The sequence below is a fragment of the Amblyomma maculatum genome, chromosome 4 (genome assembly GCF_055883805.1).
Source record: "Amblyomma maculatum isolate TAMU_Amacu chromosome 4, ASM5588380v1, whole genome shotgun sequence".
In the NCBI taxonomy this organism is placed as follows: Eukaryota; Metazoa; Arthropoda; class Arachnida; order Ixodida; family Ixodidae; genus Amblyomma; species Amblyomma maculatum.
Genome location: NC_139347.1, coordinates 88,500,239 through 88,514,825, shown reverse-complemented (window position 1 = coordinate 88,514,825; position 14,587 = coordinate 88,500,239). Strand labels below are relative to the sequence as shown.

Genomic DNA, 14,587 nt, shown 5'->3' with positions numbered 1-14,587 from the left:
CTCGCACCTCTACATTTTTGCTGTTCACTGTACAAAGCGCCACTACAAGCCGTTCTGTGTTATATATTTTTTTCCGAGTAACGAGCTCACTTTCTGAACTTGTGTCCTACGTCAAACGAACACTTTCCACTGATGTGTGCCCATTCCAAGCGATAGAGTGGAAAGAGATGTGCCGAATCGTCATTCCATAGGATAGCATTAACGTTTCTAGCCCCACTGGGTGTAATTTGTGTACCGCTCACTGCAGCCTTATGTTTTTGTTGATCCCCCAGCTCATGCCTCTTACTTTCTTCGCCCTAAATAACGAACACTGGGGTCAGATTACCATAGACTAATTGTTACTTTTCAGGAAAACGTTGCACCGCTGCTATGTAAGAGGGATGTACCGCCTCTATTTGATCGCTACCATCTGGCATCATCGTTCGGCCCGATGCTGGTACCGAGACGAGCGGGACGGGTTCAGGCGTCGCAGTCGTACAAGGGCATCCGACTGCTGAGCACGGGCTTCCTCGAGATGTCCATCTCGACGGCGAGAGACAGCAGCGCCCTGTGCGGACGACCGTCGCACAGCGCCAGCGCCCAGGCACACGTGGAAGCTGTCGAGCAGAACGGGTCCGGCTCCTCGGGCAGCAGCTGGCACTGCAGCCACGACAGCCACGAACGCGCAAAGTTCTCCGCGTTGCGTCGGGTCACCATGCACCTGCGCGAAGGGAGCACCACTTGGCACGGTCGAACTATTCACAGATTTAGCGAGACTGTCTACTAGCCGCTACCAGTGGCAAAACTCGCACACGTGCAAAACCACGGCCGGTCTCGAGGGAGAGCTCGCTTCTAACCTGCACTCTCCCTCGAGACCGGCTGTGGCAGAACTCGCCCAGTGGTGGCAGTGCGGTAGCGGGGATTCAATTGTTCTACTACCTTTGCGCATGCGCGCAGTAGCTGCTTGTAGCTGGAGATTGGCGGTAACGGTAATGCACTCTTAATCTGGTTTGACACACGTGTTAAAATAGTTCCATTTATAAGTGGAAGTTTCGCTTTTATCAGTGGAACTTCCACTTGCATAAGTGAAAGTTCCACTTATAATTGGGTTCCACTTATAATTGGAACATTTTGAACTCGTATGTGGAACAAGATTAGAAGTATGGTAGCGCTGCGCTGCATGGCAGGCATGCTAAGGCTCTGATAACTCGCTCCACGCGTTACTTCGGACATTATAATGTTTCAGTCATTCGTTGGCAGACTTGCCGCCAGCTACTAAGAGGCACACCGTGCGATGCAGCGCCGCTGAGTCACGTGACCAGCGGCCTATGGGTAGAACAGCGACTGTCTCCCGTAGTGCGCCCATCAAAAGCGGCGCAGGGTGGCATGCCGTAAGGAACTACACCATGCCACCTGAACTAAAACTACTTAACTGGCGTTAATTAATGGCGCGCTGCAGCCACGAAAAAAAATAAAAACTATAGTGTCACTAGAGGACGTCAAGCGATCTTGACACTATTGCTCAAAACATGAATGAGCACTGGCTGCAGCCACTGCAGCCAGTGCTCATTCATGTTTTGAGCAATAGTGTCAAGATCGCTTGACGTCCTCTGGTGACACTATAGTTTTTATTTTTTTTCGTTCAGGTGGCTTGTATTTTTTTTTTTTTTCAAGGGGCACTGGGTAAAAATAGAAGTTAGCCTGCAACGATGTGGGGTTCCATGTCCTAATCACAGAGAAGCCACTCTTATTGAAAACAAAGTTTTTATAAGCGAGAAAAAAAAAGTCAAACTAAATACTGCACACTTGTCGGCATTACCGGCTGGTTGCCAAAGTAAACTACGTGTGTCCACATCAATTTTCGAGCGGGGGACCCAGGAGACAAGTCACAACGTCGTTTTCTTCAAAACGACTGCACTCCGTATGGTTCCACACAAGTTCTAGTTATAAAAGTGGGACTTCTGTGGAAGAGTGTATCGGTAGGGACGTCAGGAGTTTGAGTCGACAGGCAGGAAGATTTTAAAATCTAAATCTAATTTTATTCGCGACAAGTGTACGAGTCTTTGATTGCCGAGCATTGCACGTCAATATATAACCTGGAAAGAGGTATATGTTGACGTTATAGGCTCAACTTTTATAGAGAACAATAGTCGAATGGAGTAGCCCTTAGTGTCTCTCTAAGGGAGAAGCCAGACCGAACTTTTCATCCATTTGCCTCTCTGAATTGCAGCTACGTCGGTGAAGAAAATGTCTGCTTGAAAGTTCGTCACCACAACAGCTCCCGCGTGGAACTGTGAAAAATATATGGCCTTCTGCACGGGCCGAACTTTTTTTTTCAGCAGCTGTTGCACCTCACAGCAGATTGGCACACATAACAAAGTATTTGTAAAAAGCAGAGGACATGGCCGCGGAGTCCCCCGAAGACGGTGACATTATAACGGGGCGAAGATTAAAGAGCCCAAGCCCAGATGCAGCGTAGTCGTCGTATATAGAAGCCATGAAGTTGGTACTATGTAACTTAAGGGTCGATTTTATTGTACAATGCGTTCAGCCTTCATTATGCACCAAAGCATTCAGTTCTACACCTTATTCCGCTTTTCAGTATCTGTATCTGGAGCGCGAATTGTCGCCTACATGGGCAAATCTGAAAAGCATTCAAGATGAGATGAGTGGTAAATAAATTGGCACCATTTTCGTTGATCCAGCAATAAAGCTACTGAGAAAGCCGAGCGGTGTTAAGTCGAAAGAAATGGGAACCGCGCCGCGCTGATAAATATTTGTAAAATGAAATAGTGCAAATGGTACGCGTTAAATAACTGAACCTGAAGACGACGCTATGCTCAGTTCGGCCACAGATCCTCCCACAGTTCGATCTCGGCTTCGAGCATGGCGAGGCCCTGCCGCCGCTTAAGATTTCATTAGTGTTGAGGAAAAATGTCAATTTCGGTTTCGCCTACTTCAGTGCACCTGGTGACTGGAGAGGAGGTCATCTTTAAAGGAGAAACATTCATTCGCGTGCATCATCCGGAATAGTCTTAACGAGCGCACATCAACTTGCGAAATGATCAAGCATAAGTCCTTAAAATTAATTGGTTGCAGCCTTTCTGTTTACTCTTCATCTCAATAAACGCACAATTTAATCTTGTATATTATACAATGGGAATAGGTGCTTCTACACCTGGTACATGCAGCGCTGCGGTGGTGACAAATAGCTTTTTGTTTTTTATAAGCTACGCACCAAGATATTGCCCGTTAAAACATGGATAAAAAAAAGACAGCTGTCTGTGTCTGTAGGGTGAATTCTTGCATTTGTGATACTCCAGAAACAATTGAGCATTGTTTCATAGATTGGAAAGATGCAATGCTGTTCTTGGATGTCATGCAACAGACGTTGAATAAAAAGAAAGAAAAAAAGGCTCAATTTGACACCGCATTCTATATGATACCTCTCTGCACTAACATTTGTTGATCCGTTAGGCATGCTCTTTCTAAGTGGCTTCCGTAGTCTCAGGTAAACTCGCATGATAGACCGGCATGTGATCTGTCGTTTCAGCAATATACCACATTGGGAGAATGATTCTTCATTTAAGGAAAGTTTACGCACCGATCGAGTTGGAACTGATGTGACACTCACAATTAGTGACTGTGCTCTTCATTGCCACTCACCCTACATACCTCTGTTGTCTACGTTTGTCACACCGGGCATCTCATTGATTGGACACTACTTTTCTAATAGTGTGTACATATAGTCGATGTATGTACATAGAACATTGCCTCATTGTAATAAATCTCATGTAAAAAATTGCGTTGACGGTCGAACTGACAAAAAGATCAGGAATCGAACCTAACCTATACGTCGCGGTGGTTCGAATCCCGCCTGGGGATTACGTTTCCTTCTACGCCACTGCCTAGAGCGAAGGGTTACTTTCGTCCATTCGGCGGAACAAGTACCAGCTTCTGCATATATCGATTTCTTGAACGGAGGCGTTGACGAAGCGGGCGGCACCATACGCTGTACTCGTGACATATTTTTTCGCGCTGTCTTTGAAACCTCAGTATGCATGCTTGTGAAAAAAGAAGGTGGCTGGGGGGAACACGGAGGAAAAAAAAATGCCTTATAGCTTGTTCACGTGAATCTGAGCATTCGGCGGCGAGATCAAGCAAAACCCGTCGCCTCCGAGGAGAGGACACGACGGCAAGGGGGGTGTTGCATTTGACTTCACGCTAGAATTTCATGAAGGGTGGAGTTCGTCCTGGCAGCAGTACTCGCTAAGCCTGAACGGCGCCGAGAAATACGCGAAAGACGAGTGCGAAGCTTTCTTCACTGCTCTTCGAATATCTATAGGTGCGATGTATCTAACGATAAATCGCAGTTGACCTAATCAGTAGAATTGAAAGCATCGCGTCCGCGCCTAGTGAATTTTACAGCGTCGTTCAAATCCATCGCGCAAGCTGCCGGATCACGGGTAGAACGATGCCCCACCTCTCCCGTGGGCAGACACCGTGCCCGTGGTATTCCTACGTGAAGTCAACGTACCCTCACCCGAGTCGTCGGTGAGGTGCTGACCACCGGCAACAGAAGCAACTTTCGCGACGGCGGATTCCCATCGCTGTTGCCCGGGCGTCAACGAGGCATAACTTGTAAACAGAACAGAACGTTAGGCTGTTCCGGCGCTGAGTGTTACGCGATCGGAAAATCGACGATTGCGTTACAGTTGGGCGTAGCAATGAATAAGTCAAGCCGCTGAACCAAGTCAGAAACGATGGGATTGACTTTCGGGAACGGAGAGGGTTCCATTCGTATGGTCATTAATTTCTTGTTTTATGACGCCTAAACAGTTGAATTTTCATTGGGCTTTTCTTGACGTTTGTACTACACGCATTCTCAAGGACCCGTGAACCACTTTCTCCAAATATTGCGCTGATATATATTCTTCTGGTGGGATTATGTCACCCATTGTTTCCCAGAAAAAAGCTATGCGAAGGAATAAGTTACATCCTAGCATGCGTTATTCTAACGACATCTGTGCCCATCTGCAATTCAGGGGGCTGTCTTCTGGGCGTGCCGTTCTGAGGAAGTATGCATGCTATATATTTCGAGAATAAAGGAGAAGTGCGCACCAGGAGAACCTCATAGGCGGCGGCCAAACGACCACGAAGTACCGCGGCATCGTGGCGGTGCGGCCTTCATCAGGTGGGGAGGCCAGCCCACAGGACCGCGCCGGCAGCGGTCGTGAGCCGCCGGTCGGCCCTGCGCTGCTGATTGTGCTGGTGTTGTTGCTGGCGATGGTAGTGGCAGTGACGTTGGGGCTGACTGTAGGCATTCCAGTTCGCTACAGAAGAAGAAATGGCGGTGATTATGCCATGTATTCTCTGCTGGGACTGAAATTAGCTAGTCACAAGCCTTACAGGCGACACTGGGTGCTAAAGAGGCCGCGTCTTCGTTATTCGAAGGAGCAATCTGGAGTACATTGAGTTAGATACATTGCGACCTCATGTCGATGGTGGCGCACGGGTGGTTTCGGGATGCCACCTTTCGGGTTGGAGAGCAGGGGCCGTATTCTATATAAGGATCCATTTGAAATTGATAACTGTTGTAGCGTGGTTTTGTATCGCGGGAAGGACGCTCGCTAGGTGTTGTCGTGGCTGATCGCGTTCCTCATTTCTGCGCGTGCACCGGCAACTCACGCAGGTATAAGACACCGCGCGTTCTCCATGTGCGGTGGTTGTTGGTTTGAAGCTGCGAGCTTGCACCTCGTAATAAAGCCTCCTGTTCCTTGGCCTGGCGTCTGGATACAACAATAACCAGTTGCCATTTGATTTGGAGAGAAACCAACATGACGGCACATAGTGGCGGATTTCCACGCCGATGATACTCTTTACTACCCGGCGAACGCATAGGTTAACCACTAACTACATTATGCGGCCAATGGCGAGGTCCGATTGCCAATGTGACAATGCTCCGTTCGCTTCCTACGGGCACTCGAAAGCCGAATCTATGGCATCGAAAAACTGGGGCCAATGTCAGAGGATAAAACGGATCCGAAACGTAAAAATCAATTCTTGCACAATACGATTCAAGGAAAGCACGCGAAATACAGATTCAGTGCAGAACTAGATGTTTCCATTAGCCTAAGAACTTCTGGGAGACGTGTGGACTACATCGTACTGGGAGTGCAGTCTGCCCTCTGATCTGGACGCTGCTGTAGTGATTCGGTGTATATGCAGATAATTATGGCAGCCGCGGCGCAGATGATGGCTGAGTAATGACTAGACGGATATCTCGTGGCCGAAAAACAAGGCTTGGTCAATCTCCTCCACAGCCCTTCCCAAGCTGCAGAAGTGCCCCATACTTGGCCCGATTTCGTCGTCGACTCCGATCACTACTACCCTTTCTTTTTTGTCTGTTTTACGAAACTGCTCGTTTTAATTGTTGGCAGACGCTGACATATATTTCGTCAACGTCTCGTACTTCTTCCGGTATATGTTTTGTGAGCCGCTTATCTTGCACGATAAGGATGCTTTCCGCCACCCCCATCTCGGCTTTTATAACGAGGAACATCCGTTCGCGTAACTGATCAGAGTTCGGGGATTGTTCTTCGCGTCCTCCACTTCAAGCTGCGCAATGGCAGCCATCACAGTTTTGACCTACATGATTTCATTGCACCTGCGATACCATCTCTTACCCGCCGAAGTGGAGCACTATACTTCATTACAAAACATAAAACAAATCTTCATTGTCACAAAATTAGAGAAATTTGGTACTTTTTATGTTCCAAATGCGCTGACACAAATACAATTCATCACCCGCTGCTCTGTTCTGTTCAGTTCTGTACCGTATGGCTAAGTAGCTTGATCAAATCACCTCCAACTTTATGCTAATCTAGAACATTGTCTCCTATCTTGCTTCGCTGCCATTAAACTCCTCTATTACCCGTACCCTTCTGTGACGTGGTGGGCTTGGCTAATTTCGAGCCAGTCACCGGCCGTGTAACAGATGGCTTTGATGACCCCTGAGTTTAATGTTCTGTCATAATGCAGTTATTTCGCTTGTCGACCTTTCCTCCATAATGCTTGACTGTTTTTGCTCGGCAACTATACTCAGCACAATTTCCTCTTTAACCTCTCCTCTCCACCACACACGTTTACACAGGCACGGGCAATCCTTTGGAGCTAGTCTAACTCGGGTCAGCGCAAGCGTCCCGGCCCGATGACAAATCGCATAGCGATAGCGGCTTCAACTATAGGTACCTGATTACCTGATATAATATGTTGTATTCAACATGTGAAACACCGCATATCTACATCCTGTGGAAATGTGCATGGTCCAGCGAACGAACAACCGGGCTTGTTGGGGAACCGTGATACGCCAAAGTTCGGAGTATAGTATAAAGCTCTTCGTATTCAGACGTCTGAGCATACACACGGCGACCTTAACCAACAGGGACAAAATACCTCCGGGTATCTTCCATGGACAGTTCAACATTGATCACGTAAGAACGCATGCATAAATGCGGCTCTCATTTTGCTATGTGCTAAGGGATACAAATGAATGAAAGGGATACATTTCTTCATGCACACCTCCAAGAACTGTGGGAGCCATTCTTTAAACGAAAACCTGTGCGGCATGACATGCAGCTGCGTGCAGACAGATACTGACTGCATGCACATGATCTGCTGCAATTTCTCTCTTTTAACCCAAAGCATAACAGCAATCTACATGGCTACAAGACGGAAAGTATCACGCGGGAAACGACCTTCGTTAAGGCGAGACTCGTGCTCATCGTTGCTCCCGACACGACATTCGTTACCCTTTATTGTCACGGTGCTAGGATGGCAATATCTCAAGTGGCTCATTGTGATAAAGACATTGAAGGACAAATGGGGACACTTGCACACAGCCCTTCCAGAGTTGTCATCGCGGACGGATGTTCGAGCAGTGACACCTCGGTCCCTACTGACTGTCGTATTGCCTACAGCCGCAGCACAATGTCCACATGGCGGCACGCCCACGCATCGCTCTGTCCAGGAATCGCACAGTCCTGGGAGGGCTCAGGTTAGCTCTTCGTCATAATCTTCATTGAGCGGCGCAGGGGTCGTCGCATTGGGGCTGGAAGGGGGCGACTCTGTCGGGCGATCCGTCCTTTCAATGTCTGGCTTTAGAGTTATCGTGTCCGAGTTGCCTCCAACGACAAACATGACCACTGTTCCCACAATGAGCGCGATCACGCACACAGCCATGATGATCTCGATGAAGAGGACGTAGTTCTTTCTGGAGCGGTACGCGTTGCGAGGGTCGTCGTGCATGCCCTGACTCTGGTCGCCGGCTGCCTGGAATTCGGAGGTGAGCGTCTCCGCGAAGTCCCTTTGCTTGTCGGTCGCTTGGGTCGCCTGGGTTGCCCCGGCCGTAGTGGCGGCAGCTGTCGGTGCCAGGGACGGCCGACGAACGGCTGCAGCCGCCGCCGCCGCCGGTGCCGCCGGCCTTGGGGCGCGCACCGCCATGCCTGCAGCTCGGCGACGTCAGTGCCAGAGAGCTTCGTTCCCGCCGTGGCCTGCTGCTGCTCGAGCGCTTCGTCCTCTTCGGCGTCGATGGTCGCTTCTTTCAAGCACATGCTTTCACCGATTCTATCCACCGTGTCTACGCTCTTGCCTTTTAACTCTGCGAAGTCAGCAATGCGGAGCCGTACGTCATACCACAGAGAAACGCTACATCTTTTCTCTACAATGCAACAAAAGAAAAGGTTACATCTGGCGGCCATGATATATTGAGTCTCCCGAATGATAGATTGATGTGTTTCATGAAAGGAAAGGCAGAGAGGTCAGCCGGAAAGCTAAGCATCTGGCCTTCTATGCTCTGTACCAAGTAAGAAAAAAAGAGAAGAAAGAGAGTCGGGATGGGTGACGCTGTTATGAGAAGAGTTATTACAAAAATATGCAGGCACAGTAACTTGGTCTCAGAAGAGCGAGTTCAGTCCCGTGTTGCTAAAAAAATGGCAGAAAATCTACATTGTTTGTAGAGCTTGCTTTCCGCCTGTTGGTTCAAGAGCCTATAATTATATAGTCCGAGAGAGGCCTGCTGTCTAAACGCTTCAAGAAAATGGCTGGCATTATTCTTTCGCGCGCATACACTGGGCATAGCACTCTGTGATGCCATAAGTGCAATATTCCGGGGAGTCCGCCCATCTAGTTAAATGTAAATATTTGCACGTGAAAGCCACGTTTAAACGTAGCCTACGAATCAAGTATGCGTCATGACGCGGAATTCGATGCAGAACAGAATTCGATCTACTCGTCTCAGACAGATGTTTCGGCGCCTGGCTGGGCCCGAAAAAGCAGTAGGGGTAGGGCGGGGTAAAATGAGGCACGGGACAAAATGAGACATGTTTCGTCTAGCGACACCTAGCGTAAAATCTTTTAGATTAAGTAGGTTTCTTAAACCAATATTAGGTGCCGCTAAGTGTCCACTAAATGTGTGTTAAAAATGGCGGGTATCTTGCGTTGCCCGCTTCCGGAAAAAAAAATTCGAGCGAGTTTCGTGGAGTGGCTGTCCCACAAAAAAGGTGCGAAATTCATGACGTCCCATATATTTTTTTTTGGACCTGTGCAACAGCGTAGCCGTGATCTACTGCGACAAGGTACATATTTTTGTTGTTACTGCATCTCCTTGGCTAGCTGTGGAAACACTTGCAGTTCCCTATGTGGTAATTTTCATAACTATAAAATTGATTGAGTAGGAGCCTATGAAAGGGACAAAACGCGACAGTTTTTCTCTCGGAGGAAGAAATTAGAGTCTCTGCTCGCGCAAAGTGCATTCTTTAGCTCTGATCTTTTTGCCTCGTTTTCTAGAATGGCCCGTACGTACAAACAAAAGACGAGGAGGGCTGCATGGAGCGAGGTCAGTACGAAGAAGCCTGACAATTACTTTAATGCACTAATTCAGTTTGTGTAGGACATTTGGCAATCCACACTGAACCCTGGCCAATCCCCCTTCGTGGGTATGTGCCACATATCAAGGCAGAAGAAGAAGAAGCAGAAGAAGAAGAAGAAGAAGAAGAAGAAGAAGAAGAAGAAGAAGAAGAAGAAGAAGAAGAAGAAGAAGAAGAAGAAGAAGAAGAAGAAGAAGAAGAAGAAGAAGAAGAAGAAGAAGGAGAAGAAGAAGAAGAAGAAGAAGAAGAAGAAGAAGAAGAAGAAGAAGAAGAAGAAGAAGAAGAAGAAGAAGAAGGAAAAGAAGAAGAGAAAGAAGAAGAAGAAGAAGAAGAAGAAGAAGAAGAAGAAGCAGACGAAGAAGCATGGGAAGAAGAAGAAGAAGAATAGGAAGAAGAATAAGAAGCAGCAGCAGCAGCAGAAGAAGAAGAAGAAGAAAAAGAAGAAGAAGAAGAGGAAGGAAAAGAAGAAAAAGAAGAAGGAAAAGAAGAAGAAGGAGAAGAAGAAGAAGAAGAAGAAGAAGAAGAAGAAGAAGAAGAAGAAGAAGAAGAAGAAGAAGAAGAAAAAGAAGAAGAAGAAGAAGAAGAAGAAGAAGAAGAAGAAGAAGAAGAAGAAGAAGAAGAAGAAGAAGAAGAAGAAGAAGAAGAAGAGGAGGAAGGCTGTAGAAAGCGTGCGCCAGAGAAAGTATTCTATTCGCGCTGCAGCCAAAGCCTTCTCTGTGCCAAACGATGCCCTTTAAAGGCGAGCAAAACGACTGGAGACGCATGGTTCATTCGTGCTTTGCAAGAAGCAGCTTGGATCGAAAAGAATTCTTCCCTCCAGAGCCCAATAACAACAAGCCTCAGAAAGAAATGTTGCCCCTTCCCTTTGACTCGGTTCAGGTCCTACAAACAACGTTGAATTTCACAATGATTCAGATATGATGGAGCCTAACCAAAGGAGCTTCAATCACGTGAGTTCCCTATGTTTCCTATTATTACGTGGCAGGAGGTGTACCACGTAAAACACTGGTACACTCACACCGAATGCGACACAGGCACAGGGCGCCCCGGACGTCAAAGCACAGAATGCTGCCAAGGATTTGGGCCCTGAGCACGCGCCTTGCGCACCTCCACTTCGTCTGCCTTATCTTCGATCAGTCCACCCGTAGCATGGCCCCTGGGCACAAAAGCACAGTCGCGGTGCTGCTCAGCGAGTGTCAGAATAAGGTAGATTGTAGGGCTTAAGACGTCAGACATGGACAATATCGGAGAGTACGGTAAGGGAAGTGCGCTGAGGAAAGGCAGGTTCAATCTCGTAGGTGACGACTTGGCGCACCACACGATACGGGCCCACAAAGCGGGAAAGAAGCTTTTCCGAGAGCCCAATACGACGAGATAGCACCCAGAGCAACACAAGGGACCCAGGTAAGAAGGAGCTGTTGAGGTGGCGACTGTTGTGCTCTTGCTGAGAAGCTTGGGAGGCTTGCAAGCGGGAACGGGCAATTTTTAGAGCATGGTCGGCATGGGCAATGACTTCACAGGCGTGTTGAGAAGGGGCGGGGGGGGGGGGGGGGGCAGATGTTCGAAACAACGTGTCAAGCGGCAGTTGAGGAAGGTTCACAACCGTACAGGAGGTAAAACGGAGAGTAGCCGGCAGTGTTATGACGGGACGAGTTATACGCAAATGTAACGTACGGGAGGGCGACGTCCCAGTCACGGTGATCAGAGGAGACGCATATGGCCAGCGTGTCAGTAAGAGTGCGATTGAGCCGCTCCGTGAGGCCATTAGTTTTTGGTTGGTAAGCGGTTGTCAACTTTTGTTTAGTTGAGCATGCGCGAAGAATGTCGTCCACAACTGCCGAAAGAAAGGTGCGACCAGGGTCAGTGAGCAGTTGGCGAGGAGCTCCATGATGAAGAATGAGATCGCGAAGAAGAAAGTCGGCGATATCAGCGGCAGTACTCGTGAGGAGCGCGCGCACGCGTTATCGCGTACCGGGTGGCATAATCTGTGGCTACTGCGACCCATCTGTGGCCAGAAGGGGACTCTGGAAAAGGGTTGAGAAGGTCTAAGCCGACACGGTAGAACGGCTCTGGAGGGATGTCGATGGGCTGAAGAAAGCCAGCGGGAGCAGATGTAGGTCGCTTGCGACGTTGACACTCAGCGCAAGCACCATCGTAACGCGCACTGAGCGGTAGAGGCCGGGCAGAAGAACCGACGACGGATGCGGTCGTACATGTGTGTGTGTGTGTGTGTGTGTGTGTGTGTGTGTGTGTGTGTGTGTGTGTGTGTGTGTGTGTGTGTGTGTGTGTGTGTGTGTGTGTGTGTGTGTGTGTGTGTGATAATGGAAGCACAATTTAAGTGTTAGTGATCATCAATCGAGTAAGAAAGTGCATGTATACGAACAGTGATCAGCAAAGGGTACTTCATATGGGCGCCATTAACCCTATAATGTGATGCAACCTTCTTGACGGAGGGAGCCGAGAGTGGAACCAAGCCGATTCCAGGAACGGGAGATGCACGCTGCTTGACCACCAGCTGCGGAATGACCGGTCAAGACCTTTGACCTTCCCGAGAGCACGTGGCGTGACACCTCAGCCGACGGCCTGTTTTCTGCAGATGCCGAAATTGCACCGATAACCAGACACAACATCGACATCGCCACCAGCGGTGCTGATCCACGCCACGCCTCGGAAAAGCTGCGAGGAGGTTCCAGTGACGCCTCTGGCAGTGAGCGGGGTCTCTGTTGACCGCGCGTGCCCGCTGATTGGACTGGCCCAATTGAACTTCATTTCCCCAGCTAGGGAACTGGGGATTGCGGACGCTTTATTAATGCTTGGAACTGTATCCACGGTAGCTAAGAAGTACCTCGGTAGCTAAGGAGCTCAGCTCAGCTCAGGAGCTCAGCTCCGCTCTTCTCGTCGGAGTTCCTCTTCCTGTTTTGACATGTAAATAGTGTATATAAAACTTCTTTGCCAACTCTGCCTGCTGCTCCTCGTCCGATTTCTTGTCCGCCTGATCACGCTACCCAGAAGCCTTGGCCCCCGAACCCGATCGCATCACCGTATACGGTGTGATCGGCGACTCGAAGTGTCTTCTTGGCATTCTTCCGAATCTTCTTGCTCCATTGGATTGGCTTTTTCTTCTCCCCCCTCTTCTCTCTTCCCTTCTATGGCTTGGAGCAACTCTTTGACATTGTTACGGCGCATGCGCAGTAATGACTATCGACGCTTATCCGGAATGCGCCGCTGACTAGCCTAGTGTGGCTTTTGTTAGAAAAGCAGAAAACTGGTAAGACACCACTGCTATGCCTGGTTCGGCCCACATGTTTGAACTGCGGTGCCGAGGGCGTTTTCCTTCAGCGTAACCCAACACATGACAGAGATGCTGAATGCAAGGAGGAAATTCACGGACGGTTCCCAGGATGCAACACACACACACACACACACACACACACACACACACACACACACACACACACACACACACACACACACACACACACACACACACACACACACACACACACACACACACACACACACACACACACACACACACACACACACACACACACACACACACACACACACACACACACACACACACACACACACACACACACACACACACACGCGCGCGCGCGCGCGCGCGTCACGTGATTGTCACCTAGAGTCGAGCTTTCCTAGCTGACTCATCTCCAGCCCCTAATTTCGTTCCATAATACAGGCGAAGTATTTCACTTGCAATGTAAAAGCATGCTTACCTTTGTGCAGTTGTGGGCAGCTGTCCTGTTCACTTCCGAGATATAGTGAACTAGAATACTAGTTCAATATATTCCGAGGCGAGAGATGTGAACGAAGCGAGACAGATGTACAAATATGAGCATGTATGTAGTGAATATAAGACGCATAGCGGCAGCCAAAACGTATTTTTTGTTTTGCCACGATTTCACTTCTATATATGCTGCACCCGGGCAAGCATAAAGGACTAGAACAACTCTTCGCAGTTGAGTCTAAGACTAGACAACATCGCAGGAATCGAGGACACGATTTTCTCTGAGAAGGAAAAGAACAGATCGTTCTAAAACCGAGGTTATGGTAAAAGTGTTTGAGCGTAAGCTGCAGGGTGAAAACAGAACAACAAAAAGTTTAGGACGGAGAAAGAGAGGATAAAAGGAATAAAAATGAAGGGGCATGGTGGCGGTGGTGGGAGGCCTTTTTCAGAGTCCCACTTTGGGCGATTGTTTTACCCCGATGTGCGCCATAAAATTCCGAAGGAACCGAAATGGAGATGGGGGTGCGCCGGCTCCTTCCGAAGCAACTTTTTCAAATGGCCACTGCTCCCCATCCCGGAAAACATTGAGCTGGAAAGTATGAGAGAAAGGAACAGGGAATGGAAGGAGATAGGCGAGGGAGTTCAGAAACCGAGATCTTCCGCTCAGAACTCGCAGCTGGACGCAGTGCTCCGGAGAAGTAAGCATGGAATAGAAAGTAAGCGGAAGGATGCGGGAAAAGACGAGGGGGAACGGGAGCCCGGAAGAGAGAGCGAAGGAGGACGGTGGGTACAAACGCACGTGCGTTCAAGCGAGGGAGATACAGAACGCAGAAGTTGCCACTGCTCACTCGTCGAGTATGAGTGATGACGCACTTTTCCGGTTGCTTTTAGGGAAAGGCAACTTGCGAGGGTACGACGGTACCGCTCT

General features: G+C 48.8%; 1 protein-coding gene across 1 annotated transcript; it reads right to left on the bottom strand.

The window, feature by feature from the left end:
* Positions 1 to 459: 459 nt before the first annotated feature.
* LOC146191607 (uncharacterized) lies at positions 460 to 5,150 on the bottom strand. Its single transcript, XM_084600352.1, has 2 exons — positions 5,101 to 5,150; positions 460 to 700 (listed from the first exon to the last, which is right to left on the bottom strand). Exons 1-2 carry the CDS (start codon positions 5,148 to 5,150, stop codon positions 460 to 462), a joined length of 291 nt encoding a protein of 96 aa, XP_084456478.1.
* Positions 5,151 to 14,587: the final 9,437 nt, after the last annotated feature.